Source organism: Pelmatolapia mariae, linkage group LG16_19 (assembly GCF_036321145.2).
Source record: "Pelmatolapia mariae isolate MD_Pm_ZW linkage group LG16_19, Pm_UMD_F_2, whole genome shotgun sequence".
NCBI classification, from domain to species: Eukaryota; Metazoa; Chordata; class Actinopteri; order Cichliformes; family Cichlidae; genus Pelmatolapia; species Pelmatolapia mariae.
The window spans coordinates 10820224-10847081 of record NC_086241.1 but is presented as its reverse complement, the minus strand read 5'-3'; the positions used below and the strand labels follow the sequence as shown (position 1 = coordinate 10847081).

At 39.7% G+C, this 26858-nt stretch overlaps 4 protein-coding genes across 4 annotated transcripts; 3 read left to right on the top strand and 1 right to left on the bottom strand.

Annotated features, from left to right (window-relative positions):
* Positions 1-3545: 3545 nt before the first annotated feature.
* LOC134644041 (olfactory receptor 6N1-like) lies at positions 3546-6979 on the bottom strand (the record flags this gene model as incomplete). Its single annotated transcript, XM_063496690.2, has 2 exons — positions 6087-6979; positions 3546-3558 (listed from the first exon to the last, which is right to left on the bottom strand). Coding segments are annotated over exons 1-2 (906 nt in total), but the record flags the coding sequence as incomplete, so codon positions are not given.
* Positions 6980-14300: 7321 nt separating this feature from the next.
* LOC134645950 (olfactory receptor 6N2-like) lies at positions 14301-15215 on the top strand. The gene has a single exon (XM_063499595.1). The coding sequence runs from the start codon at positions 14301-14303 to the stop codon at positions 15213-15215; it is 915 nt and encodes a 304-aa protein (XP_063355665.1).
* A 2390-nt stretch (positions 15216-17605) lies between these two features.
* LOC134644040 (olfactory receptor 6C4-like) lies at positions 17606-20704 on the top strand. Its single transcript, XM_063496688.2, has 2 exons — positions 17606-18515; positions 20580-20704. The coding sequence occupies exons 1-2, from the start codon at positions 17606-17608 to the stop codon at positions 20702-20704; spliced, it is 1035 nt and encodes a 344-aa protein (XP_063352758.2).
* A 1818-nt stretch (positions 20705-22522) lies between these two features.
* Positions 22523-23455, top strand: LOC134644039 (olfactory receptor 8H1-like). The gene has a single exon (XM_063496687.1). It carries the CDS (start codon positions 22523-22525, stop codon positions 23453-23455), a length of 933 nt encoding a protein of 310 aa, XP_063352757.1.
* The last annotated feature ends 3403 nt before the right edge of the window (positions 23456-26858 follow it).

Sequence of the window (26858 nt, the reverse complement as noted above, 5' to 3'; positions counted from 1 at the left end):
AGTGAAATTATCTCAAATGACTGTACTGTTAAAATGAAGATAATAGCAAGTATATAATAAAAGTAAAGCAAACATCATGCATGACTGAGTTGTGTGTTTTTGTTGAAAGAAAAAAAACTTACTTCTCTGGGGACCTTTCTTTTGAGATAACTCCCTGGACACATGATTAGCATGCTATTACTAACAGAAGATAATAATATAATAAAAGATTATCAAGTAAACATGATGATTACTGGACTAATGGCCTCAGGGTCATTAGTCCAGGGCACTCTTTTATCCATAGGACATGAAGTGTGTGTGATGCTCAGGGAGCAGGAGTCTCCAGGCTGATGTAGCTGTGGGCCAAACTCTCTGCTACAAGTCCAGTAATATTTACCACCAAGGAACAAAGAAAAATATTTTCTTATTTGTAAATTTATTTTTATTGAAATAAACCTCAGGCCAGTATGTAAAAGAATCATCTTTACTGAAAATAACAGTAAAAAATAATGTTTACTAGAGTTTATTTCATAAATTAAAATAATCTCTGCTTGTAAACAGGCAGTAACACTGAAATAGACAAATGTTTGTGGATGACTAATTACAAAACCTTACAGTGTTTTCCTTTGAGGAAGCAAGAGAGAGGTAATAGTATTTAATGGAGAAATATCTCCTTAATGAAGGACTGAAAAAAAATGCATCCCAGTCTCATGTAACCTTTCTCTAGTACAGAATAAACTGGGCCAAAAATCAAAAAAGGACAGGTGAGGTTTCCCTGATAAAGAAACTAAAGTGCAACAAAAATTTAGATATTTAGATTTTATTGAGTTAATGCAAAATCAACACAAAAAACAACTTCTGACTAGGTGGGCAGCCTCTACTTGTCTACTTACCACCATGTTAGTTGCACAGAATGGACTCAGACCGCACATACAGTCCCATTGTTAAAGAATAATGGGCTCAAATACATAACCTGGTCGTTACCACTGAATACAATATAACAAATTAATCTTCTAAATAGGTTTTGTGTATTATATGAGAGAAACGTTGAGGCCAGCATAGAGAAAAAAACATTAAATAGACAACCTTAGGAGTACAGTTTCATTTCACCAGCTACAGCCACACTAGGGCCTACCTAAAGACCAGCGTTCACTCCCACTGTACTAAAACTGGCTGCAATTTACTTAGAAAGCACTAATGAGATGTGACAAAATGGCTACACGAAAAATTTTTTAGTTATGAAGCAAATTACTGATAATGACCAAATTAAAATTTAAAAATACCAGTGTTCTTTTATTTTGCTAAGTGATAATCTGTTTTTTCAACAAGCAGAATAAAAGATGGATGCAGCTTACCATTCGTCAGCCGCTAAAGTCCCATTTTAAAGCCTTGGGATTAACATTTTTGGGATTAACACCAGTCCAATCACTACCTTGGTTTTAAAACCAGATGTGATAAAATAGGAACAGGCCTGACTCTGACTGAGAATAGCCCAAATATCCCTTCTTTCTGAAAGAGGGGTTATACAAAGTTTATTTAATTTTTATTCAACATGACCCAAAAATGAATGACTAAGACCCTAAACTAAGCAGGGAAGTGTTTAGAGTCAAGTCTGAGGAGCTTTTTTCCCACATGCATGTAGATGTCTTTTTGCAACCACAGGTATCACCTCCTGGTGGCCATTATTAAAAATAATGCAGATTTAAAGCACTTAACCATTCAGACCCAGAAGCTGCATCTAACTTTTACATGAAGGCAGCAGTGGGGAGGTTGCAATGTTAGGAATGTTCCATGAATCCAGGAGATTCTTGAGGTACTGAACATGTAAGGAAGTCTTCAGATAACTACCAAGGTGACTTCAAGGCAGAGAGAAAAGCAACATTAGCAGAAGGAGCACATGAGCCCTTTTCAGGAGCACGAGGGAGCTTAATTGTTACTCAGCAATTTTTCTCCTGCAAACCTCCACCTGAGATTCAGAGAGACTGAGAAAAAGCAAAAGTACTGTAATCTGCATTTTTTTGTGACTACATTACTCATGCCCTTTCAGTGACAGATTCTTGCTGTTATCAGTAGAAAGCTAAAAATAAACTATTTGCATCTGTTTGGTTATAAATCTACAAATTATAAATGGTCCTTGTTTAGATTTGATCCAGTTGTGTCCAAAAGAGTTGTGTGATGTGTGAGTCCGGCCCTATAGCACTACATATCTGATGCAGTTAGCAACGGATTTTCAAGAAAGGCAACCTATTATATCTTTATCACAAGTGCCAGCTTGACATTTTAAATGTGAAATCGATAGCAGACTCTCTGTTTTTGCTGTTTAATCCTCATTTAATCACTGCTAAAGTGCTTTTTTCATCAAAGTGCTTTAAAGACAGAAACTGACTGGGATTGGTTTCAGACCTGGTCCCTATTGTTACGACTGTTCAAGCCGACCACTTAAAAAGTGGAGACATGACAAACTATTTGTACATTGTTTCGGTTGTGTCACTGTCTCCAGCCACTGTTTTCTACAGTGTGACTGTAGCTGAGAAAGTACGGTAGCTGAGATAAGATAAGATAAGATAAGATGACCTTTATTAGTCCCACACGTGGGAAATTTGTTTTGTCACAGCAGGAAGTGGACAGTGCAAAAGTTATGAAGGACAATTAGAATAAAATAAAATAAGAATAAATACAGTACACAACTGTACAGAATAGAATAAAAATAGAATACTATATATAGTAGAATAAAATAGAATAAAATATACAATAGGATAAAAATAGAATACAAATGCTATATACAACAGAGTGAAAAATACAACGGTGCCAGAAAGATTATTGCACATTTGTGTTATTGCACATTTGTGGATGTGTGTGTATGATCAGTTAAAGTCTTTGTTGTGGAGTCTGACAGCAGTGGGGAGGAAAGACCTGCGAAATCTCTCCGTCCCACACCGTGGGTGCCGCAGTCTCCCACTGAAGGAGCTGCTCAGTGCTGTCACAGTCTCATGCATGGGGTGGGAGATGTTGTCCAGCAGGGATGACAGCTTAGCCACCATTCTCCTGTCACTCACAACCTCCACTGGGTCCAGAGGGCATCCTAGAACAGAGCTGGCCCTTCGGATCAGCCTGTTCAGTCTCTTCCTGTCCCCAGCAGAGATGCTGCTGCCCCAGCAGACCACACCATAAAAGATGGCTGAGGCCACCACAGAGTCATAGAAGGTCTTCAGGAGTGGGCCCTCCACTCCAAACGACCTGAGTCTCCGCAGCAGGTACAGCCTGCTCTGCCCTTTCCTGTAGAGGGCGTCTGAGTTATGAGTCCAGTCCAGTTTGTTGTTCAGATGAACACCAAGGTACCTGTAGCTGTCCACAGTCTCAATGTCCATACCTTGGATGTTCAGTGGTTGCAGTGGAGGATGTTTGTGCCTGCGGAAGTCTACCACCAGCTCCTTGGTTTTACTGGCATTGATCTGGAGGTAGTTCAGCTGGCACCAGTCCACAAAGTCCTGAGTCAGTCCTCTGTACTCCTTGTCGTCCCCATCAGTGATGAGGCCGACTATAGCAGAGTCATCAGAGAACTTCTGCAGGAAGCACTGGGTGGAGTTGTGGGAGAAGTCTGCAGTGTAGATGGTGAAGAGGAACGGAGCCAGAACCGTTCCCTGTGGGGCCCCCGTACTGCAGACGACCCTGTCCGACACACAGCCCTGAGTCCTCACATACTGTGGTCGGTCAGTGAGGTAGTCCAAAATCCAGGTAGTGAGGTGATGGCCCACTCCAGAGTTCTCCAGCTTGTCCTTCAGAACCGAGGGAAGAATAGTGTTGAAGGCACTGGAGAAATCAAAGAACATGATTCTCACAGTGCTCCCAGCGGTCTCCAGGTGAGCGAGGGAGTGATGTAGGAGGTAGTCTAAGGAGCTTGGAAAGAAAAGCGTCTGGACTTCTTAAAGTTGCTTGAAGACGTTTCACCTCTCATCCGAGAAGCTTCTTCAGTTCTAAGGTCAAATGGCCGAGAGTCCCAGATTTAAACCCAGTGGGAGTATCCCCCCAAAGAGGGACAAAGGACCCCCTGGTGATCCTCTAATCACATGAGCCAAGGTGTGAAAGCGGGTGTGGGACCTAATCAGCCAGGGTTTCGGGTGAGCTCATTGTTAAACCTGGCCCCACCCTATCATGTGAATTCCTGAGGTCAGATGGCCCAGAATGTGAGTGGGCGTTAAGGCGTCTGGGAAGGGATCTCAAAACTGGATTATAGATGGCAGACAATTGGTGTCGTAAACCACCGCCTCTGTTCAAAGATGGTCGCTCACAGTGGACATAGATGGCCTCTTTCACTCCTCTTTCAAACCATCTGTCCTCTCTGTCCAAAATGTGAACATTGGCATCCTCGAAAGAGTGACCTTTATCCTTAAGATGCAGATGGACTGCTGAGTCTTGTCCTGTGGAGGTGGCTCTTCTATGTTGTGCCATGCGCTTGTGAAGTGGCTGTTTGGTCTCTCCAATGTAGAGGTCTGGGCATTCCTCGCTGCACTGTACAGCATACACCACGTTGTTAAGTCTGTGTTTTGGAGTTTTGTCTTTCGGGTGAACCAGTTTCTGTCTGAGTGTGTTGCTGGGTCTGAAGTACACTGGGATGTCGTGCTTGGAGAAAACTCTCCTGAGTTTCTCTGATACACCAGCTACAAAGGGGATGACAACGTTGTTGCGTCTGTCTTTCTTATCCTCCCTCGCTGGTGTCTGATCTTCTTTTCTGTGCATCTTTGCTGACTTCATGAACGCCCAGTTGGGATAACCGCATGTTTTGAGTCCTTCCTTTACATGTGTGTGTTCCTTCTTTTTCCCTTCAGGCTTAGAGGGAACATGTTCTGCCCGGTGGTGTAGGGTCCTGATTACTCCAAGTTTGTGTTCCAGAGGGTGATGGGAGTCAAAGAGGAGGTGCAACTTTAAGAAGTCCAGACGCTTTTCTTTCCAAGCTCCTTAGACTACGATGACCTGGATGACTGAGAACCTTCACAGACAGATGTAGGAGGTAAATGACGGCATCATCCGCTCCAATGCCAGGCTGGTAGGCAAACTGAAGTGGGTCCAGTGATGAGCTCACAAGGCGCCGAAGCTGAGCCAGGACCAGCCGCTCCAGGGTCTTCATCAGGTGGGATGTCAGAGCCACCGGCCTGTAGCTGTTGAGGTCCTTGGGGCGTGAAGTCTTTGGCACTGGTACAACACAGGAGGTTTTCCAGAGCTGTGGGACTCTTCCCAGCCTCAGGCTCAGGTTGAAGAGGTGCTCCATCACACCAAACAGTTGGTCCGCGCAGGACCTGACGACCCTCGAGCTGATGCCATCTGGACCCGCTGCCTTCTTGCCATTAATCCTCCTCAGTTCCCTCCTAACCTGGGTGGTTGAGAGAGACAGGCTGGAGCCTTGTGTTGATTGTGTATTGGATGGTGTTGTTGTGCTTGATTCTTTAAAGTCAGTCCAAAACACAGACAGATATCTTTTGAACAAATCTTTTGCTGATGCACATGTGAGCTAATGTCCAGCATTTAATAAATGAATTCATGAATAGATGACACATCCACATTTAGGCAGGTTATCCCCCCCCCCCCCCCCGATATCAAACGGAATCAACTTGTCACATCTTTCATGTCTAAACAGAATGTCTGTATGTGTTCTAACTCTGCAGGAATTATATTAAATGAGAAAAGTTGAGAATAATTGCTTTACATTTAAATAAGAATAAGAATAATTATGTGCATATTGTACTTTACATTGACACATACATAATAAAGTAGTGCTTAAGAATTCATCAGAATCCAAGAAATTAAGCATCTGTCTCTCATCACAATGCTCAAATCATAGCTAAAACTAAGACATGGCTTTACATAAATTTACATCTGATAATTTTACATCACATAACTCCATACTGAACCTTTAGAACTCAAATTATAATGAAATGGAAACATGAGACATTATGTGGCCATTAATCAAATCAATCATTCATCCATCATTAAATGTTATCATACTAGTAACATGTATCATACTTTCCTTTTTTATCTGAATATCAGTGTCAATCTTTTAATGCTATTGGCTTTTTACACCAAATCTTTGATATGCTAGCCTACACAAAAATATAATTCGCCTTCGAATTTTAGTCAGGACCAAACCGTAACAAACTGGATTTAAAATAGGTGGGATGATGAGGAATTCAATGGCCATGAAGTTCTTTAAATGCTGTGGCAGAGATGCTGATCCATACCTCGAGTACATGAGATCAAAAAGCAAAGCAATCGTGACATTAAGCAGACAAAATAAATGTGGCACACAAGTCTGTGTGAACTTTTTCCTGCCTGCTCTAGATTTTAAAGCTGCATTTACAAGCTGCACATATGAACATGCAATGCAGACAGCATGGCAACAATAAAAGGTGATGAGAATCAGCCCGACAATGTCATTCACTTTTGTTGAACCACAAGCAAGTTTGACAATTGACCAGTTCTCACAGTAAAGCTTGTTTATGTTGGAGCCACATAATTTAAGTGTTGACGTTAAGCTTATAACAAGAGTCTCAAAGCAGAGAGGAACAAGCCAGGACAGAGTGACTAACACTGCAGTCCTTCGTACAGACATTACAGAGTGATACTCCAGTGGTCTACATATAGCCACATATCTGTCATAAGCCATTAGAACTAAAGTAGAATAGTCAACCTTTGCATTTGAATATATAACAAACACTTGCAAAAGGCATCCAACATATGAGATCAGATGTGTGTCAGACAACAGATCAAAGGCAAATTTGGGAAAAAACCCAGCAGTCCCATAAAGTCCATTAATACACAAAGAACACAAAAATATATACATGGGTTCATGTAGGTTTTGATCTGATATTATAGTTAAAATAAGAGATATGTTTACCATCAAAATGAGAAAATAACACAGCAAAGTGAGAGAGAAAAGTGTGACTCTGTAGTTCACAGTTGCACTGAAGCCAGTCAGAGAAAAGACAACTATACTAGAAGTATTCATTTTGCTATCTAGATGTGTAAAAACATAATTAACTATTATATTGGCACCTTTACTGTAAGTGCACTTGTTTTAGAAAGCTGCAAAATTTAAGGCAGGATGTTGGAGAAGACTCCTCCTTCTATATTGCTGCTGTGTCACTAGCTGACAGTTCAAAGGCTTGAATTTAATATATTTTAGGAATTCTGTATTTCGAAATCTATCTATCTTTTCTAGCATGATCAAAGAAAAAACAATCTCATCCTGTTTTTAGTCCACAATATTTTTTGCAGGGACCAACTTAATGATTCTCTCTAAGAAAGAAAATGAACATTTATTGAGAAAAAAAGTCTCTCTTTTAGAAACAAAAGTGCCATTTTGATTACTGTTCATTAAGGAATGAATTATTGCACAAGGAAACCAAAGAAATTTTATAAACAAAGTTGTCGCATTGTTGTTAGAAAAGTGTTCCATGTTGTCCATGATCTCACTGAGGAGGTTCAGCCCTATGCATTGCAGCAGTGGGGACAGGCCATCTCCTTGGTAGATCCCACACTTGATCGCGACTTGTGCAATTGGCTTGAAGTTGGCCTCCAGTGTTATTTGTCACATCCCCATTAAGTTCCTGATGAAAACTCTTAGGGTCCTGTTGATCTTGTATAGTTCTAGGCATTCCAGGATCCAGGTGTAAGGCATTGACTATTGGGCCTTATTGTAGTCAAACCAGACGGTGCACAGGGTGGTCAGTCTGGTCTTGCAGATCGGGTGACTGCTCTTTCTACCAGCAGCTGGTGTTTTGCTGCTCTGATATTCCTGCCTATTCCTTTCTGTGCTTCACTCATGTATTGAGCCATGTGCCTCGTCATCTTAGCCGCTATGACAGAAGCTTCCATATGGTAGTGAGGCAGGTTATTGGCCGGTATTTGGATGGGATTGCTCCCAGTCCTGATCACAACTGTCTTCAGTTAGCCATGTTGGGTCTCACTCGTCGATTAGCAGCTGGTTCATTTGTGCTGCCAAACGCTCATGGAGTTTAGTGAGCTTCTTCAGCCAGTAGGCGCGAATCATGTTGGGGCCTGGAGCTGTCCAACTCTTTATGCTGGAAACCCTTTCTTGGATGTCTGCCACTGTGATGGTTACTGGACCCTGTTCAGGGAGGTTGACATGGTCTGCTCTTAGATCCACTATCCACTGAGCATTGCCATTATAGGTTGCGTCTTTCTCCCATATGCTATTCCATATACAGTGGCTTGCAAAAGTATTCGGCCCCCTTGAACTGATCCACATTTTGTCACATTACAGCCACAAACATGAATCAATTTTATTGGAATTCCACGTGAAAGACCAATACAAAGTGGTGTACACGTGAGAAGTGGAACGAAAATTTTTTACAAATAAATAACTGAAAAGTGGGGTGTGCATAATTATTCAGCCCCCTGAGTCAATACTTTGTAGAACCACCTTTTGCTGCAATTACAGCTGCCAGTCTTTTAGGGTATGTCTCTACCAGCTTTGCACATCTAAAGACTGAAATCCTTGCCCATTCTTCTTTGCAAAACAGCTCCAGCTCAGTCAGATTAGATGGACAGCGTTTGTGAACAGCAGTTTTAAGATCTTGCCACAGATTCTCGATTGGATTTAGATCTGGACTTTGACTGGGCCATTCTAACACATGGATATGTTTTGTTTTAAACCATTCCATTGTTGCCCTGGCTTTATGTTTTGGGTCATTGTCCTGCTGGAAGGTGAACCTCCACCCCAGTCTCAAGTCTTTTGCAGACTCCAAGAGGTTTTCTTCCAAGATTGCCCTGTATTTGGCTCCATCCATCTTCCCATCAACTCTGACCAGCTTCCCTGTCCCTGTTGAAGAGAAGCACGTCCAGAGCATGATGCTGCCACCACCATATTTGACAGTGGGGATGGTGTGTTCAGAGTGATGTGCAGTGTTAGTTTTCCGCCACACATAGCGTTTTGCATTTTGGCCAAAAAGTTCCATTTTGGTCTCATCTGACCAGAGCACCTTCTTCCACATGTTTGCTGTGTCCCCCACATGGCTTGTGGTGAACTGCAAACAGAACTTTTTATGGTTTTGAACAGTGCTCCGTGGGATGTTCAAGGCTTGTGAAATCTTTTTGTAGCCTAAGCCTGCTTTAAATTTCTCAATAACTTTATCCCTGACCTGTCTGGTGTGTTCTTTGGACTTCATGGTGTTGTTGCTCCCAATATTCTCTTAGACATCCTCTGAGGCTGTCACAGAGCAGCTGTATTTGTACTGACATTAGATTACACACAGGTGCACTCTATTTAGTCATTAGCACTCATCAGGCAATGTCTATGGGCAACTGACTGCACTCAGACCAAAGGGGGCTGAATAATTACGCACACCCCACTTTTTAGTTATTTATTTGTAAAAAATGTTTGGTATCATGTATGATTTTCATTCCACTTCTCACGTGTACACCACTTTGTATTGGTCTTTCACGTGGAATTCCAATAAAATTGATTCATGTTTGTGGCTGTAATGTGACAAAATGTGGAAAAGTTCAAGGGGGCCGAATACTTTTGCAAGCCACTGTATAGTATACTGGCCAAGGCTGTGAGTCTTTGCGTTGCAGTTTCCAAAGCCTCAGGTATGGGCAGCTTGCTGTACTTCTTAGGCACCTTTTTCATCACACCTTTGTGCAACTCTGATAATTGGCTAACTTCCCTCTGTGCCACCTTGATCTTGGCCTCTAGTCTGCTTTTCCATGGAGGGTACTGCTCCTTGTGGCTTTTCATCTTGTAGCTAAGCATCTGACTGAACACTGCTGCCATGCTGTAGATCAGCTGGTTGGTTTCGGTGATGGTCAGCGTCGGGATTGTCTGTAGTGCTCCTTTGGGTATTGAAGATTTTATAGGTTCTACATCCTCTTCATGTAACCCTTTGCGCTGGGGTTACTTGCGTAGTAGCATTTCAAGCAGCCCGTTCTCATCTCTTGCCCTCTTATGCCTTCTTGTTCCAGTAGAACAAGAGTATTCGCATTCTCCTAGTTTTTTTTTTGTCAAAGTCCCTCGGGGTCACTAGAGATAGGTCTAAGAGCCGCATATGGGTTGATTTTGTGTAGTCAGTAGTTATTTTGGTCAATTTGCACTTTACTAAGTATCTGCAAAGACAACATGCTAACACAACAGCAGCATGATGTAAAAATATATATAAGCTGACCTCAGTCCAGCCTGAGCTTTATTTTCAGCAGGTAACAGAAATCAGTTATAAGAAGTCAGACTTTTAGTATTCATTTCAATCTGCACCTGTTTCATTTTCATTTTTCAGTGGAGTGCTTTTTGAGCTGGTTTTCAGCTTTAACCCTCTGTACTGGAAGTGATTGCTTACAGTGTGTACACAGCTTGAATGTGTGGGCATTTAACCTAAGTTTTATATTTTAACTGGTAATTATGAGATAACTCATTTAAGGTCAAATAATGTAACAAGTAACAAGTAATATTTTTATTCTGAAAGTAAGTCTCCTGACCACAAGCTATTGTTTTTCTGTGAAATGAAAGTACATAATAAATGTGTAAAAGATCTGTGTGCTTGCGTGTATGTAACATCTTTGTGAAATTAAAGTTTAGGAACTTACAGTCACAATGATGAAATACAAGTGGCGTAATTACAAATTTCCAGCACAACCTCCATTGGGTCCCTTGCTGGAAAACAGCAGGCCTCAGGGAAAATGGTTAGAGCCAGCTAATTATGATCCAGTGGTCAAGGTCTGTTGGCCTCATGGGATAGCTGTCAAAACACAAACAGTAACTTTTACCTGTTGAAACCAAATGTTGGAAAAGAGTTTAACTTTATTAATGAGCTCTTCAGAGGATTCTAGTGTTGCTCTTCCCAAAGAATAACAGCAATTATGTTATAAGAGGTCAACAGGTCATTAACTTCATTCCCCTTAGAGAGCAATTAAGAGAGCAACACCACTCTGGAGAGCCACACAAACAAGCCCTTTAGCCACTATACCACAACATCAACTAAAACCTTAAACTTTTCTTTAAGGTATTTTCTATTTCATGTCAGTGGGATATATGTTATCCAGAGTTTTTGAAAAAAGTGACAACTATTGTATTTGAACCCTGACTTTCCCCAAACCAAACCAAATTGTTTTAAATAATTAATCATGTATTTTAAATGAAGAATTTAATAACCCATCAGTAGTCTTTAAATATAAGGTTTGACTGTGCTAGGGAAAATATATTATTTGAACTTGGTAGTCATTATTTGGTCATTTAAAATGAGCCTGTGTTACCATTGTGCAATGCACTCTCACATCAGTTTGTGAAGTAGTCATGGCCTTTTCATCTGTTGATTTGTCTTTTTGGATGTAAATTTAACGATTTCCTCATGCTCCTGAAAACAATTCTTGATCTGTCCAGCCATATACCTATGGATTCACGTCCACGTGCACATAATCAGTATTTTCCTCCCCTCACCCCAACTGCTTGCAGTAGATGGTCGTCCCTCCCTGAGCCTGGTTCCTTCCTGTTAAAGGGGAATTTTTCCTTTCCACTGTTGCCAAAGCGCTTGCTCATAGGGGGTCATATAATTGTTGGGGTTATCTCTATTGTATCATTGTAGGGTCTACCTTACAATATAAAGCGCCTTGAGGCGACTGTTGTTGTGATTTGACGCTGCATAAATAGAAGTGAATTGAATTTTAAAAAGCAAAACTTGTGGAAGTTGTTTCATGGAGTGAAATTGATATTTTACTGTTCACACCAGAGACCCAAGTTTGAGTCATACGTGTCACAGATTTTCACACATAATTTGTCCGTCCATCCAACTCTTTCTGCTTATCTAGCTCAGGGTCTGGGTGGGAGCTGTAGTCTTTTCTGTTCAAATACAGAAAACACACAGACACATCCAAATTCACACCTAGAGCAAATTTAGACTCACTAGTTAACCTAGAATGTATGTCTTACATCTGTGGAATACAGATTGAGTACCCAGAGAGAGCCAGCGTAATGCATTTTTTAAATACAATACTTGGTTACATTTAAGCTCGTTCACTAAATCAACAATTAAATCTAATTAGCAGTTTACTGTAGTTTATGCATTGTACTGTAGAATAAGCTGTTGCAGCCTGGTGTTGCATCCAGTGAAACATACTTGTGCTATAATAACAAAATAATGAAATCCCATGGCCTGCTTACACTTTCAACACATCAATTTTTCCTTCCCATCCCTATGATATCTTTATGGTTCAGATGTAAACTGAGTTGTGGTCATGGTATTTGAGCATCTAGCTAGCACTACAGAAGAGAAGTGAACATAATTAAAGGTCAGACTTTTTTAGGTTACAGCTCAACAATTAGTTACAACTAAATGAACTAAGCATGTGTAGGGGCTATCAGCCCCCACTATGTAGGGGTGTAAGAGTGTACAAGTAGCCCTCAACAACTGAGGGGTGATAGGATCTGGGTTAGTCACCCACCTAGTACAACCATCCATCCATCAGTTAACCATCCATCAGTTACAATGGGCCCTCATGGATGGCAAGAAACAAAAATACAAAATAAATTAAAGGAGACTGGGTTCAAAAAAATGAAACAGGCAACAGTGACCCCACTGTTGTAAAACCCTTGGTTTACACTAGCCACAGAAGGGGTCCAAAAATCACAACACAAAGAAAATAATAAAATAAAATGAAGAAATCCTCCTCCCTAGAATGATTAACACTGTATCACAAACATAACACAATTTACAATGTTCACAAGGAAATAGTCCCAATTTCTACCTGTTATTTCCAACAAAATGTTCTTGGATACAAAACCATATACAGTCTCCTCTCTGAAGATGTAACTGTAGTGAACGGGAGCTGATTGCAGGGTCCCAGTCCATTAAGCTGACCAAAGGTACAGCAGCCAGAGTGAGCAATCCAGTCTCAGGTTCACAAAAGCAAAGAAAATAGAAACTGTACGTTTGTCTCTCGGCGACAGTGCGTGGGAAAAACATCAGCTACGAAAAGGTGATACTTTCACATACAGCCAAACGAAGCAGGATGAACAACCAGGACATCATCTGGAGGTCGCTAAAACTCTCCCGGAGACTTGTTAGCTTCCAGTGAGGTGGCTAGCCGTGGTGGGAGCTAATGAACATTCACTTAACGGCCAAACTCAGCCTAATCCAACTGGAAATGGTGGTGGCTCTTAAAGAAAAGCACCGCTGAAGTTAGCCCTACCCCCATGATATCTACTTCGACGATGGTCACGGCTACGCAAAGCCAAGCTTCGCACCCAGAGCAAAACTCTATCTAAACTTAAATCTTACATGTAATGTCATAATTCATTTTTTAAGTCAGATATTGAATCTATACATGATGAGTTGCCGAGCTGTATTTTTTGAAATGTTTTGCTATATTAATTAAAGTATACTAATTTTGTATTATTCAGACAAAATACTGGTAGCATTAGTGTAGACTAAACTTGTTAGTTTGCAGTAGTGTGGTGAAAATTTCAGTATTGTACTATGCTGGACTGGTACTGGTACAGTACATAGGTTTAGAAAATAATCACAATTTAGGTTAAAGTGCAACAGTTATTTTTTAAGTTCTGTTTTCTTGGTTGCCACGTTGATGTTTCCTTATTTTGTCTGGACAACATACATGTTTCAGGCACAAATATACTCCCTATTAAAATACATAACTTACAAATCTGCTGACTGTCATGAACAAGGTCACAATTTATGTGACAGTTTGTGAACAAAAACAGATTTTGTGACTTTTTCACATTTAGTTATGTGAGGGCCTAGACTTCACAGTAACACCTCTCTGGCTGTCAACAGAGATTTCAGGAAGTGACTTCAACACAATAGTTGAATCCAAGAAGATTCAAATTACACTTTCTCTACAGAAATGTATGCTAAACTTTAGCATACTCAAGAGAACAATGCCATATAACTATAATTGTTTTGTTTTTTTAGCTCAGCACCATCAGCATTAACAGGGTTGCTATGTTTTTGTGTCAGAAATCTCCAGATGATATTGATTTATGGAGTCAACGATGATGTATGGAGTCAACAACATTACAAAACTCCTCCCATTACTTAATGTTGTTGTGTGGTGTCTACAAATGTGACCAACAACCTATTTTATGAGCAAAACAAAGCTAAAAGTAGTGTAGTGACTGAAGTAGTGAATGAACCATAGTCTGGTAGGTATGTAGATACCAGTTATGATTAATATATTGACCGTATTTTATAACATAGCTGTTTCCATGTTCCTTTTCCACAGATGCTGTCATTAAGACCATTGTTTCTCAGACCATACCAAACTAACAAATGATTTCCGTGTCACTGACTCTATGAAGTGAAATGGAAAACAGCACTCTGTCATTTTACTTTCGCTTCACCATGTTTGCAAACATCGGACATTACCGCTTTATGGCCTTTATTTTTTGTCTTCTGCTCTTCATCTTTACCATTTTTACTAATCTTCTCATGATAGTGGTAATATCCCAACAAATAACATTACATGAGCCCATGTATATTTTCATTGCATGTTTATCTGTTAATGCTTTGTATGGGTCTTCAGGTTTCTTCCCCAGATTTCTCATGGACCTTCTGTCTGACACTCATTTGATCTCACGTCCTGCTTGTTTCACTCAGATCTATGTAATTTACTCATATGCATCCTGTGAACTGACTGTTCTCAGTATTATGGCTTATGACAGATATATAGCTGTTTGCCTTCCTTTACACTATCACACAAAGATGACTCTTAAAACTGTTGTGAAGTTGACAGCACTGGCTTGGATTCTTCCTGCATTTTCTCTTGCAGCATGTCTTTGTTTGTCTGCCACACTTCCTTTATGTGGTAATGAGATCCACAAAGTGTTCTGTGCTAACTGGAATGTAGTCAAATTGTCTTGTGTTAACACTGCTGTCAACAACGTTGTAGGTATGCTTTTGACTGTAACCACAATTTTCCTTCCCCTCTTTTATATCCTCTACACCTATTTACGAATTGTGGCTATTTGCTGGAAAAGCTCAGCAGAATTTAAAGGTAAGGTATTAGAGAGCTGTCTGCCACACACAATTTCATTTGTGATTTATTCTATCGCTGGATTTTGTGATGTTGCCTTGAGCCGGAATAATCTTGAAGTGATTAATCCATTTATAGCTGTCATTTTATCACTGGTGTTTGTTGTGATTCCTCCAGCTTTAAATCCTCTTGTGTACGGCCTTAAATTACCAGAAATTAGAAAACATATTTTAAGGTTGTTCTAGTATGAATGATGATCATTTGGAAGACTTTGATTCTACAAACATAAATGATTTATGACCCCATTATATTTTAAACAGAAAGACTTTTTTGTGGCAAATCTTGTGTTTATCATACCTACACTGTTTTCTTTATATATGAAACAATCTGAAATATGATCAATCTGTCTCTGTTAGTAGGCTGCTTACCACAGGTTAGCAGTAGTTAAACCGTTACTTAAAAAGCCATCACTTGACCCACCTGTCTTAGCTAATTATAGGTAATGGCTAATTATAACCTTCAACCTTTCTTTTATCGCAAAAATTGTTGAAATAGTAGTTTAGTAGTAGTAAATGATGATGAAAGCTAACTGATCATCTGCAGAGTAATGGTTTTTGAAGAGTTTTAATCAAGCTTCAGAACATCACAGTACAAAAAACAGCATTAGTGAAGCCTGAAAATTATGTTCTTATGGCCTCTGACAGTGGAATCATCTCTGTGCTTGTTCTAGATGTCAGTGCAGTGTTTGATAATGTTGACCATAATATTTTATCACAGCAATTTGAGATTACCATAGGTATTACAAGTACTAGGCTGCAGTGCTTTAAATCATATCTGTCTACCAGACTGGAATTTGTTCATGAAAATGTGGAGTCCTATTCACACTCTAAGGGTAATTATAGAGTTCCACATGGTTCTGTGGTAGGACGAATTCTTTTTATATTCCACGTTTCTCTTAGGCATATCATACACTATCAGTGCTATGAAGATTATAACTAGCTCTATCTATCAATGAATGCCACACACCATATTTTAGTGATTCTAAATTGATATGAAACTGAGTTTACTATACTTGGCCATAAAATGTTAGAAATTGGGTATCTAACTAGATACTCATTCTATATAAACATGCAATAGTAAAACCAAAGGTTAAGTAAGTAACTATTAATAATAGTGAATTTATTTATACAGCAATTTTCAAAACAGAATTATAAAGTGCTTCACATATTGAATAAAAGCCACAGATACATGTTTTAGCATACAGATATAAAGACACATAATCAACCATACGGTCAGACATTCCCAAATACACAATTCCATTCCAAACTAAAGGAAAAGGATTAGTTCTCAGCAGTTGTTTAAAACAAACTATCTGTTCAGCTGACCTGATAAGCTAAGGAATGCTGTTCCAGGTTTTTTTTGGATGCCAAAGATGCAAATGCACTGTCAGCTTGGGGTTTAAAATTAGAGTGTGGGACAGTTAGTAGACTCTGGTTAGTGGATCAGAGAGGCCTGCTGCAGTGATAAGGTCTTATAAGCTCATCTATATAAGTACGGGCCTGTTCATGTAGAGTTTTATATGTTACTAACAGGGTTTAAAGTGGATTCTGAATTTCACTGGGAGCCAGTGAAGGGATGCAACAACAGGTGTGATATTTGAGTCCTGGTTAGATTCTTGGTGGTGTGTTCTGCACCAACTGGTGATCAGTGGTGTTCTATACTGCAAATTTTGGTATTGATCCAATACCAAGTAAATACAGGGAAGGCATTGGCAATACCAATAGAGATACCAATACTTTTAACCTATAAATCAGCTTATATAGTGAAAAGGAGTGTTTCATGATTTTTTGAGATGAATTATCATCAACATGCAAGTTCTGAACAAATTTTAATGATGACTAAATCTCTGTGATCACTAAATCACAAAACACACCTTTCAGCTTTTCGTGTATTTTGAAACTGTATGTTATGGAGAGCTGGCATCTAAATGTGCCTGTCTCGATAGCACTTTGGGGCAATTTCTGTTGTTCAGATGTGCTCTAAGCTATAAATAAAGCAGACGTGACAACAGCGACTTGATGTTACTGATGAGGGGGCTGATGTACCGGCTGACTTCCTTTTGGAAATTATGAGAGCCAAACATAAGAACCTTAAAGATAACTTGTTACTGTTTAGGGTACATTTGTTTTCTGTAAAGAAATGTAACCACAGTACATACTAACGGGGTTTGGCGGCGTAACCCAACGCTGAAAGCTAGTCGTTGCACGTGCAAATCCGCAAAAGATACAAAAACGCCCCCTCAAAAAAATTCTCATCCATCCATTCAAATTATAAAATGAAACATATATGGCAAAACAATTTCTGTTGTATGTGTGAAAAAAGTGCAGAAATTGTATTTTCAAAAGTAAATTTAAAAAAAAGAGAAATGAAAGCACCACTAGCTTGAAGCACCACTTCAAGCTAACTACGTAATGCCATTAACACAAAGCGTATATAAACCTCTGGTGACATACTCTTTGAGGGAGACAGTCGACAGACAGTCTTCTTTTTACTGTGACACTAACTTCTACAAATGTAATGTTCTCTTGTTGCAAGTGTGAAATGACACCTTAAAAAGGTAAACTAAAATTTTATTATGGATAATGTGTCAGTGGTTACTGTTTTTACTCTTTCAGGTTTAAGTGGTATAGCAAACTACAAGATTACTATCTTTATTTTTACTTTACTGTGTTACTGTGTGATTTGGCTGGTAAATTTGACGATAATTGTGACAGTCATTGTGGATAAAAGTCTTCATGAACCCATGTACATCTTCCTCTGCAATCTGTGTTTCAATGGACTCTATGGGACAGCTGCATTTTATCCCAAGTTTCTCTACGATCTTCTATCCACCACTCATGTCATCTCTTATGCAGGATGTCTTTTACAGGGTTTAATGGTGCACTCTTCAATTTGTACGGACTTCTCTCTTCTAGCTCTCATGGCCTATGACAGATACGTGGCTATATGTCGACCTCTTGTGTACTACTCTCTGATGACTACACAAAGAGTTTGTATCTTCGTATTTTTTGCTTGGCTTATTCCCTTTTACCTGATATTAATGAGTACGATAACAACAGCAGTGTTGAGGTTATGTGGCTCACACATACCAAGAATCTACTGTATAAACTGGTTAATTTCTAATCTAGCTTGCTCTGCTTCTGTAGCTACAATTATTATTCCCGCTTTTAATTACACATTTTATTTTGGTCATGCCGTTTTTGTTTTCTGGTCTTATGTACATCTGATCAAAACATGTCAGTCATCCAAAGAAAACTGGAACAAATTCATGCAGACATGTGTACCACATTTATTCTCTTTAGCAGTCGTTGTTGTGTCTTTTCTTTTTGATATGTTATACATGCGATTTGGCTCAAAGGAAATACCACAAAGTTTTGAGAATTTCATGGCAATGGAGATTCTCTTCATCCCACCAATTATTAATCCCCTCATGTATGGATTCAAACTGACACAAATTAGAAACAGAGTTTTGAATTTTATATGTGGTAAAAGTTCAGCTTTTATATTAAAGTCATGAGTGTGTCTGTTTATATTTGTAAATATTTAATTCAAGAGAAATGTGAACTATATTGTTAATTAATAGACACTGTAACATATACATATTATTTCTAGGTTGTCTTCATTAATTGAAATATAAGCATCAGAGCTTCCTTTTGGTTTGAACATATAAACTAAACACATTTCCTGTACATTGTTCCTGTACATTCATTTATTTATATTTGTTTGTTTTCTAATAAAAAATGAGTTTTATTTAGTTACATCTTACTCTGAAGTCCAGCTTCTTTTTCTGGTCGACTGAGATGTTTTCTTTCACCTATTTAAGTTATACCTTAGGTCCAGAATTGCATTATCGGGTAATTACTGAAAATCTCAGGCACTAATTTATTTACTAAATTAATAGTGTTGTTTTTTCTTACACAGCCTCTTTTTGAGCTTGATGGTTCACTTCACACCTGGGGTTCACTGTTCAGGGTTGCCACCACAACAGGCCCTTACAACTGTACATGCCACAGATCAGTACTTGTTCCTTACCTCAGCAACAGAGGTGAGAAACACAATCCATTCATTCTTAATGACCCCAGCCACCCTTGTGATGCTGCTGAAGCTCTGTCAAGTTAAAAAACTCCCTGAACTAGGCCTCTCCATACCTTAAGTTTGAAAATAGTCTTTTTATTTACATATAAAATTAAGTGGTTGTCATCACACCATACCACAAACCCCTGTATTTCAAAATACTAAACGATTATATCCCCTTTCATGTGAAGAAAGTTTAAAATAGCAGTATAATCAGAGTATGTAACAATATAGGTCTGTGACTAGTTAGTTGATCAGTCATTTGTATGAATTGTGAAAAGGATTAATGAACTGGCACAACCAGTTGAAAGCAACTAACTGGAACCGAGTGTATTGATTTTTAACCCAGTGAATTGACTTTATTAAAACAGAATGACACACTTTATCCGAGGAGTGTACAGACTTGCTTTAGCTTTTGAATTAAAATAAAAAGGCTAGATAGTATTAAACACCAAGATAAAATCAATATAAAGCAGCTAAGCATACGTTGTGGGGGTATTAAAACCAAGCATTATACTATTTATAGCATCAACTGAACCTTATCCTTGCAAACTACAAATATTGCTCACAAAGATTTAGACAGATTTGTGAACAATATTTGAGAGTAATGTGTCTTTTGTGCATGTAGAAAATGTTTCAGATCTTTGAGTTCAGCTCATGAAAAATGGGAGCAAAAACAAAAGTGTTGCATTTATATTTTTGTTCAGTGTATAATGAATCTTGTCTTCTATTTACATTTCCCATAAGACACCCAAAACACATTTCTGAAAACATTTTATTACAAATGATGGTACTGATGGTACCAGTCTTTACTTTCAGCTGGATAAGCTGTGTTTGGAACAGAAATGATAACATACAGTATTTGTAACATAAAGTGTTTGCCACCTTCCTGTATTTGTTTCTTTTTTGCATTTATTTATGTGTATTTATTTATATGTTTCAGATTTTTTATATTAGATAAAGAAAACCTGAGTAAACATAAAATGCAGTTTTGAAATGATGATTTTTTTTCCTTAATTTAATATGGATAATAAAGCTTTCAAAACCTTCTTGGCTCTACGTGGAAAAAGTAATTGCCCATATATACATAATAACTAACTGTGGGACCCTTGGCAGTGAGAACTGCAATCAAGCATTTTGAATAACTGGCAATGAGTCTTTTACTCTGGAGGAATGTGGGCCGACTTGCCTTGGCAGAATTGTCTTAATTCAGCCACAAATGAGATTTTTTGAGCATGAATGGCATGTTTAAGAACATGCCAGAGAACTCAAGATTTAAGTTTGACTAGGTTACTCCAAAACCTCAATTTTAGGCCTTTCTTTCCTTCTTTTTTAATCCATGTTAGCCATTTCAGATCATTCTTCACTTGCATAACTGATTGCTAAGTATTCCCTTTCAGGAGTTTCTGGTAGAAAACAGAAACCCCATCTGTGATTTGGCAACTCATTGTGTTGGAGGGGTTTGTGTCTTGCAGCGATCCCAGGAGTTAGACTGGATGGTAGGGTCTCCCAAGGCAACCAGGTGCTGGATAAAGGGTCAAGTCTACCCTGCCCAGGACAGGGCCGCTTTGGTCCCATCCTGAAGAACGGCCCAGGGTGAGCATCTGGCAGCAGGCCTTCATCCATGGGGCCCAGCTTAGCTTTGCCATTGTGGGTTATGCTTTATGGAACAGGCAGCAGTCAGGGACTGAATGTCCTGGCACTCTGATCCTGAGCTTTTAAAATTGGCTTGTGGTACATGGAACATTACTTCTCTGGTGGAGAAGAAGCACAAGCTGGTGACTGAGGTTGAGAGATACTGACTAGATATATTTGGAGTTACCTCAACTCACAGCTCGGACCTTGGAACTGGTTGGTTGGAGACAGGAGAATCTGTTCCACTTTGGAGTGGCCCAAGTTGAGAGGCAGCAGTCAGGGGGTAGTATACTTGTATCCCCCATGCTTGCTACCTGCATATTGGGGTTTTACTTTGATGGACAAGACAGTTAATTCCTTGTAGATTCAAGGCAAGGAACAGGTCCTGACTTTTGTTTGTGCCAATGCACAAACATAAGTACCAGAGTACTGGTAGTGGTGACTTCCATGTGGGTACTCCATTGTTCTGCTGGGTGATGTCAACACTCATGTGGGCAATGACTGTGTGACCTGGAGGGATGTGACTGGCAGGAATGGCTTGCCCAGTCTGAACCAGAGTGGTTTTCTTTTGTTGGACATCTGTCCTAGCCATATGTTGTCCATGACAAAAATCATGTTCAAGCATAGGGGCATTGTTATGTGCATGTGGCACCAGGACACCATAACTTGTAAGCTGATGATGGATTTTGCAATTATATTATTATAACTGTGGCTGAATGTCTTGGACATTTGGGTGAAGAGAAGAGCTAAATTGTCAACTGATTACCCACTCAGTGGTGAATTATATCAGATGGTGGAGGAAGATGGTGGGCAGACCTGGTGTACTAAAACATGTAGTGTAAGTTCAATTTTCAATTCAGTTCAATTTTATGTATATACTGCCAAATCAAAAGAACAGTTCCCTCAAGGTGCTTTATTGTAAGGTAAAAACCCTACACTAAACACAAACATTCAGGTAACCCCCTATGAGCAAGTACTTGTGACCGATTGGGGGTGATGGGAGTAAGACAAGTCAAAGACAAATAATAACATTAATAATAACTAATGATTAATAAAGATAGGCTGATTATATTTAAGATTGAAGCATTAATAATTTGTAGGACTTCTTGGAGTAGTCTTGTAGGAAGACAAGTTGATGATTTGGAGGAAGTAATCATTGACATTAACTCAGAAAAATCAACTGGAGAGAAATACTCTAAATAAATATCAATAGCATTGAAATAATAATTATATAATATGATTATATTATGAAATATAATAATAATGATAAGTCTTTCAGTAATTTTTTTCTCTAAAGGTAGAGATTTCTGAAGAAATCCATGAAGTCATTGCTAATTAATATTAAAGGAATGTTTGACTCAACTGAGCTATGACTTTTTTGTCATCCTGGCTACAGTGCTGACAAGAAACCTAAGGTTGTTCTTTTTTTCTTAACTTCACTGGAAATATCTGCTGTAGTCACTGGTCCAAGAGATCTTCAATTCCCACCTCTGTCAGAGCTTCAATAGCATTCAGCAGGAGGGTTGTGACACTGAGTTTGAGGACCTTAGACCCTAGGGTCCCCTAGACTCATTCATTATTTCACTCAAGGAGTTAAAACAGCACTTACATCATGCTAAATATGCAACTGTTCCTGGCACAAACAGTATATTAACCCTGGTGCCATACCCTGCAAGCTATGTGCAAGACAGTCTTCTTTTCCCGTCTAACATTAATTTGTAAAAATTTAATTTACTTATGCAGGTCTGAAATGACCCGTAGTAAGGTAAACTAATATTTTATTATGGATAATGTTTCAATAATTACTGTTTTTACTCTCTCAGGTTTAAGTGATATTGCAAACTACAGGGTCATTCTCTTTGTTCTCACTTTACTGTGTTACTGTGTGATTTGGTTGGTAAATGTGACAATAATTGTGACAGTCATTGTGGATAAAAGCCTTCATGAACCCATGTACATCTTCCTCTGCAGTCTATGTTTCAATGGACTCTATGGGACAGCTGCATTTTATCCCAAGTTTCTCTACGATCTTCTATCCACCACTCATGTCATCTCTTATGCAGGATGCTTTTTACAGGGTTTTGTAGTGCACTCCTCAGTTGCTGCTGACTTCTCCCTTCTAGCTCTCATGGCCTATGACAGATACGTGGCTATATGTCAACCTCTTGTGTACCACTCTTTGATGACTAAACAAAAAGTTTGTATCTTGATATTTTTTGCTTGGATTATTGCCTTTTATCTTCTCTTCATGAGCACGATAACAACAGCAGTGTTGAGGTTATGTGGCTCACACATACCAAAGATCTACTGTATAAACTGGTTAATTGCTAATCTAGCTTGCTCTGCCTCTGTAGCTAAAATTGTTATTCCTGCTTTTAGTTACACCTTTTGCTTTGGCAATGTCTGTTTTGTTTTCTGGTCTTATGTACATCTGATCAAAACATGTCAGTCATCCAAAGAAAACATGGGCAAATTCATGCAGACATGTGTACCACATGTATTCTCTTTAACGGTTGTTGTTGTGTCTTTGCTTTTTGATTTGTTATACATGCGATTTGGCTCAAAAGAAATACCACAAAGTGTTCAGAATTTTATGGCAATGGAGTTTCTCCTCATCCCACCAATCATGAATCCCCTCATGTATGGATTTAAATTAACAAAAATAAGAAACAGAGTTTTGAATTTTACATGTGGTAAAAGTTCAGCTTTAATTTAAGTCATGAGTATTTCTGCACAGAGGGGGAAAAACTGTTTATATATGTGCATATGTAATTCAAGAGAAATGTGAACTATATTGTTAATCAATAGACAGTGTAACATGTACATAATCTTTCTAGTCTCGAGATATAGGATGCATTATTTAACTTGGAACACAAATAAAGGCAATTTAAAATAATATTTCGTGTTTTTCTTAGTTTGCATTTTAATGCTAATTTTATCACAGTTTCTTAGTATTGTCACAATTGTGGCCTTCCACACATCAGTACCATACATTACATTTAGTTTCTTCAAATGTGTCTAAAACTATATTCATAAACAGTTTATTTCTTGTTATGCTTTTATCTTAAAAGATCTGAATCTCTGTGAGGAGATTCAGGAAACCATCAGCATACAAGACCAGATGTCCACCATCTATTACAGCAGTGTCAAAACTAGTTAACCAGTGGATTTATAGTTTTATACATTTCTTATTAGTTTGCATATGTTGCAAAAAATATATATATATAAATTTGTTACATATATTGACTACAACCACTCATATCATATAGATAACACTGTCTCAATAAGCATATGGATCAGAGTGTTCATCTGGTTTTTCCACATTTAATAAAAAAAAAGGTGAACATTTTTTAAATTTATTTATTTTTTGTTTTGCAAATACAAAAACAATTTTAAATTTTATTTAAAACATCTAAGTTTAATTTCTACTTTTGATTTACTGAAATATTTTGTTGCAACTAGTTTACCTGTATTTACCTATAATACCCTTAGTCCAAAGTTGGTGTTTTACACTGTGTAAACAGTATTCAAATGTACCCTGAGGTTGTTGAAAATTTCAGGCAGTGAGTCAGTTTTTACCGCTTCTTTTCAGGGTTAAAGTTTATACAGAGGCCAAGTTGTTAGAGTAAAATACATTTTACTGGATTCTTTTCTTTTGCTATCTAAAAAGAAAAGACTGAGTATAACACAACTATTTTATGTATTTCGCAGGAGGGTAATACCGCAGAAAAAACTGACGTATTATTATGTGTATATATATATATATATATATATATATATATATATATATATATATATGGTGATCAGTGCCGAACATGGAATGATGCAGTGAACACAGTGTAGGGTCATGTGTTGGTGGTGGGTACAGTCATATGGTTATTGTTCATGAGTCCAACAGCAGAGGGGAAGAAACTGTTCTTGTGGTGAGAGGTTCTGGTGCGAATGTACCGGAGCCTCCTGCCTGAGGGGAGCAGGTCAAACAGACTGTGTCCAGGGTGAGAAGGGTCAGCTCTGATCCGAGCTGCACACCCCAGTGTCCTGGAGGTGTACAGGTCCTGCAGAGATGGGAGTTTGCAGCCAATCACCTTCTCATATATATATATATATATATATATATATATATATATATATATATAGTTGCAGAAAGGCTCAAAGAAGGTGCATAAGAAATACAGCAAGCTGTCCATACCTGAGGCCTTGGAAACTGCCAAGCAAAGACTCACAGCCTTTGCCACCCGCTTGAGGAGGTACACCAGAGAGATAGAAGGCAGGAGAATAAACCAGCTGTTCTCCACAGAACCAGCAAAGGTGTACTCTCAGTGGCAAGGGAACAATAAGAGAACAGCACTACCAAGGCTGGAGACGGAGCAATACTGGAAGAGCATATGGGAGAAGGACGCAACCCATAATGGCAATGCTCAGTGGCTAGTGGATCTAAGGGCAGACCATAGCGACCTCCCTGAACAGGGTCCAGTAACCATCACAGTGGCAGACATCCAAGAAAGGGTCTCCAGTATGAAGAGTTGGACAGCACCAGGGCCCGACATGGTTCACGCCTACTGGCTGAAGAAGCTGACTGCAGTCCACGAGCGCCTGGCAGCACAAATGAACCAGCTGCTAGTTAACGAGAGACACCTGGAATGGCTAACCGAAGGTCGGACGGTCCTGATCCCCAAGGGAAGGGACCAGTCCCATCCAACTACCGACCAATAACCTGTCTCAGTACTACATGGAAGCTCCTGTCAGGCATCATATCGGCTAAGATGAACAGGCACATGGGTCAATACATGAGCGGGGCACAGAAAGGGATTGGCAAGAATACCAGAGGCGCAAAACACCAGCTACTGGTAGACAGAACAGTCAGCCGAGACTGCAAGACCAGACTGACCAACCTGTACACAGCCTGGATTGATTACAAGAAGGCCTATGACTCAATGCCCCACAGCTGGATACTGGAATGCCTAGAATTGTACAAGATCAACAGGACCCTAAGAGCCTTCATCAGGAACTCAATGGGGATGTGGCGTACAAGACTAGAGGCCAACTCCAAGCTCATAGCACAAGTCACCATCAAGTGCGGGATCTACCAAGGAGATGCTCTGTCCCCACTGCTGTTCTGCATAGGCCTGAACCCCCTCAGTGAGATCATTAACAAGACTGGCTACGGATACCGACTACGGAACGGAGCGGTTGTCAGCCACCTCCTGTACATGGATGACATCAAGCTGTATGCCAAGAGTGAACGAGACATCGATTCACTGATACACACTACCAGGCTATACAGCAATGATATTGGAATGTCATTCGGACTGGAGAAGTGTAGTCGGATGGTAACAAAGCGAGGGAAGGTAGTCAGAACTGAGGGAATTGAACTACCAGAAGGCAACATTGCAGACATAGAGGACAGCTACAAGTACCTGGGGATCCCGCAAGCGAATGGGAACCATGAAGAGGCTGCTAGGAAAGCTGCAACCACCGAGTACCTGCAGAGGGTCAGGCAAGTCCTGAGGAGTCAGCTGAACGGTAAGAACAAGATCCGGGCCATCAACACCTACGCCCTGCCCGTGATCAGGTACCCTGCTGGGGTAATAGGCTGGCCAAAGGAGGAGATAGAAGCCACTGACATCAAGACAAGAAAGCTCCTTACCATGCATGGAGGGTTTCCCCCCAAGTCCAGCACCCTGAGGCTGTACGCTAAGCGGAAGGAAGGGGGCCGGGGACTGGTGAGTGTCAGCACCACAGTCCAGGATGAGACAAGAAACATCCACGAATACATCACGAAGATGGCCCCAACTGACAGCGTGCTCAGTGAATACCTCAGGCAGCAGAAACCCAAGAAAGAGGAGGAAGGCGAGGAACCATCATGGAAGGACAGGCCCCTGCACGGTATGTACCACCGGCAGATAGAGGAGGTGGCTGATATCCAGAAATCCTACCAGTGGCTGGACAAAGCTGGACTGAAAGACAGCACAGAGGCACTAATCATGGCAGCACAAGAACAAGCTCTGAGTACAAGATCCATAGAGGCTGGGGTCTATCACACCAGGCAAGACCCCAGGTGCAGGCTGTGTAAAGATGCCCCAGAGACAATCCAGCACATAACAGCAGGGTGCAAGATG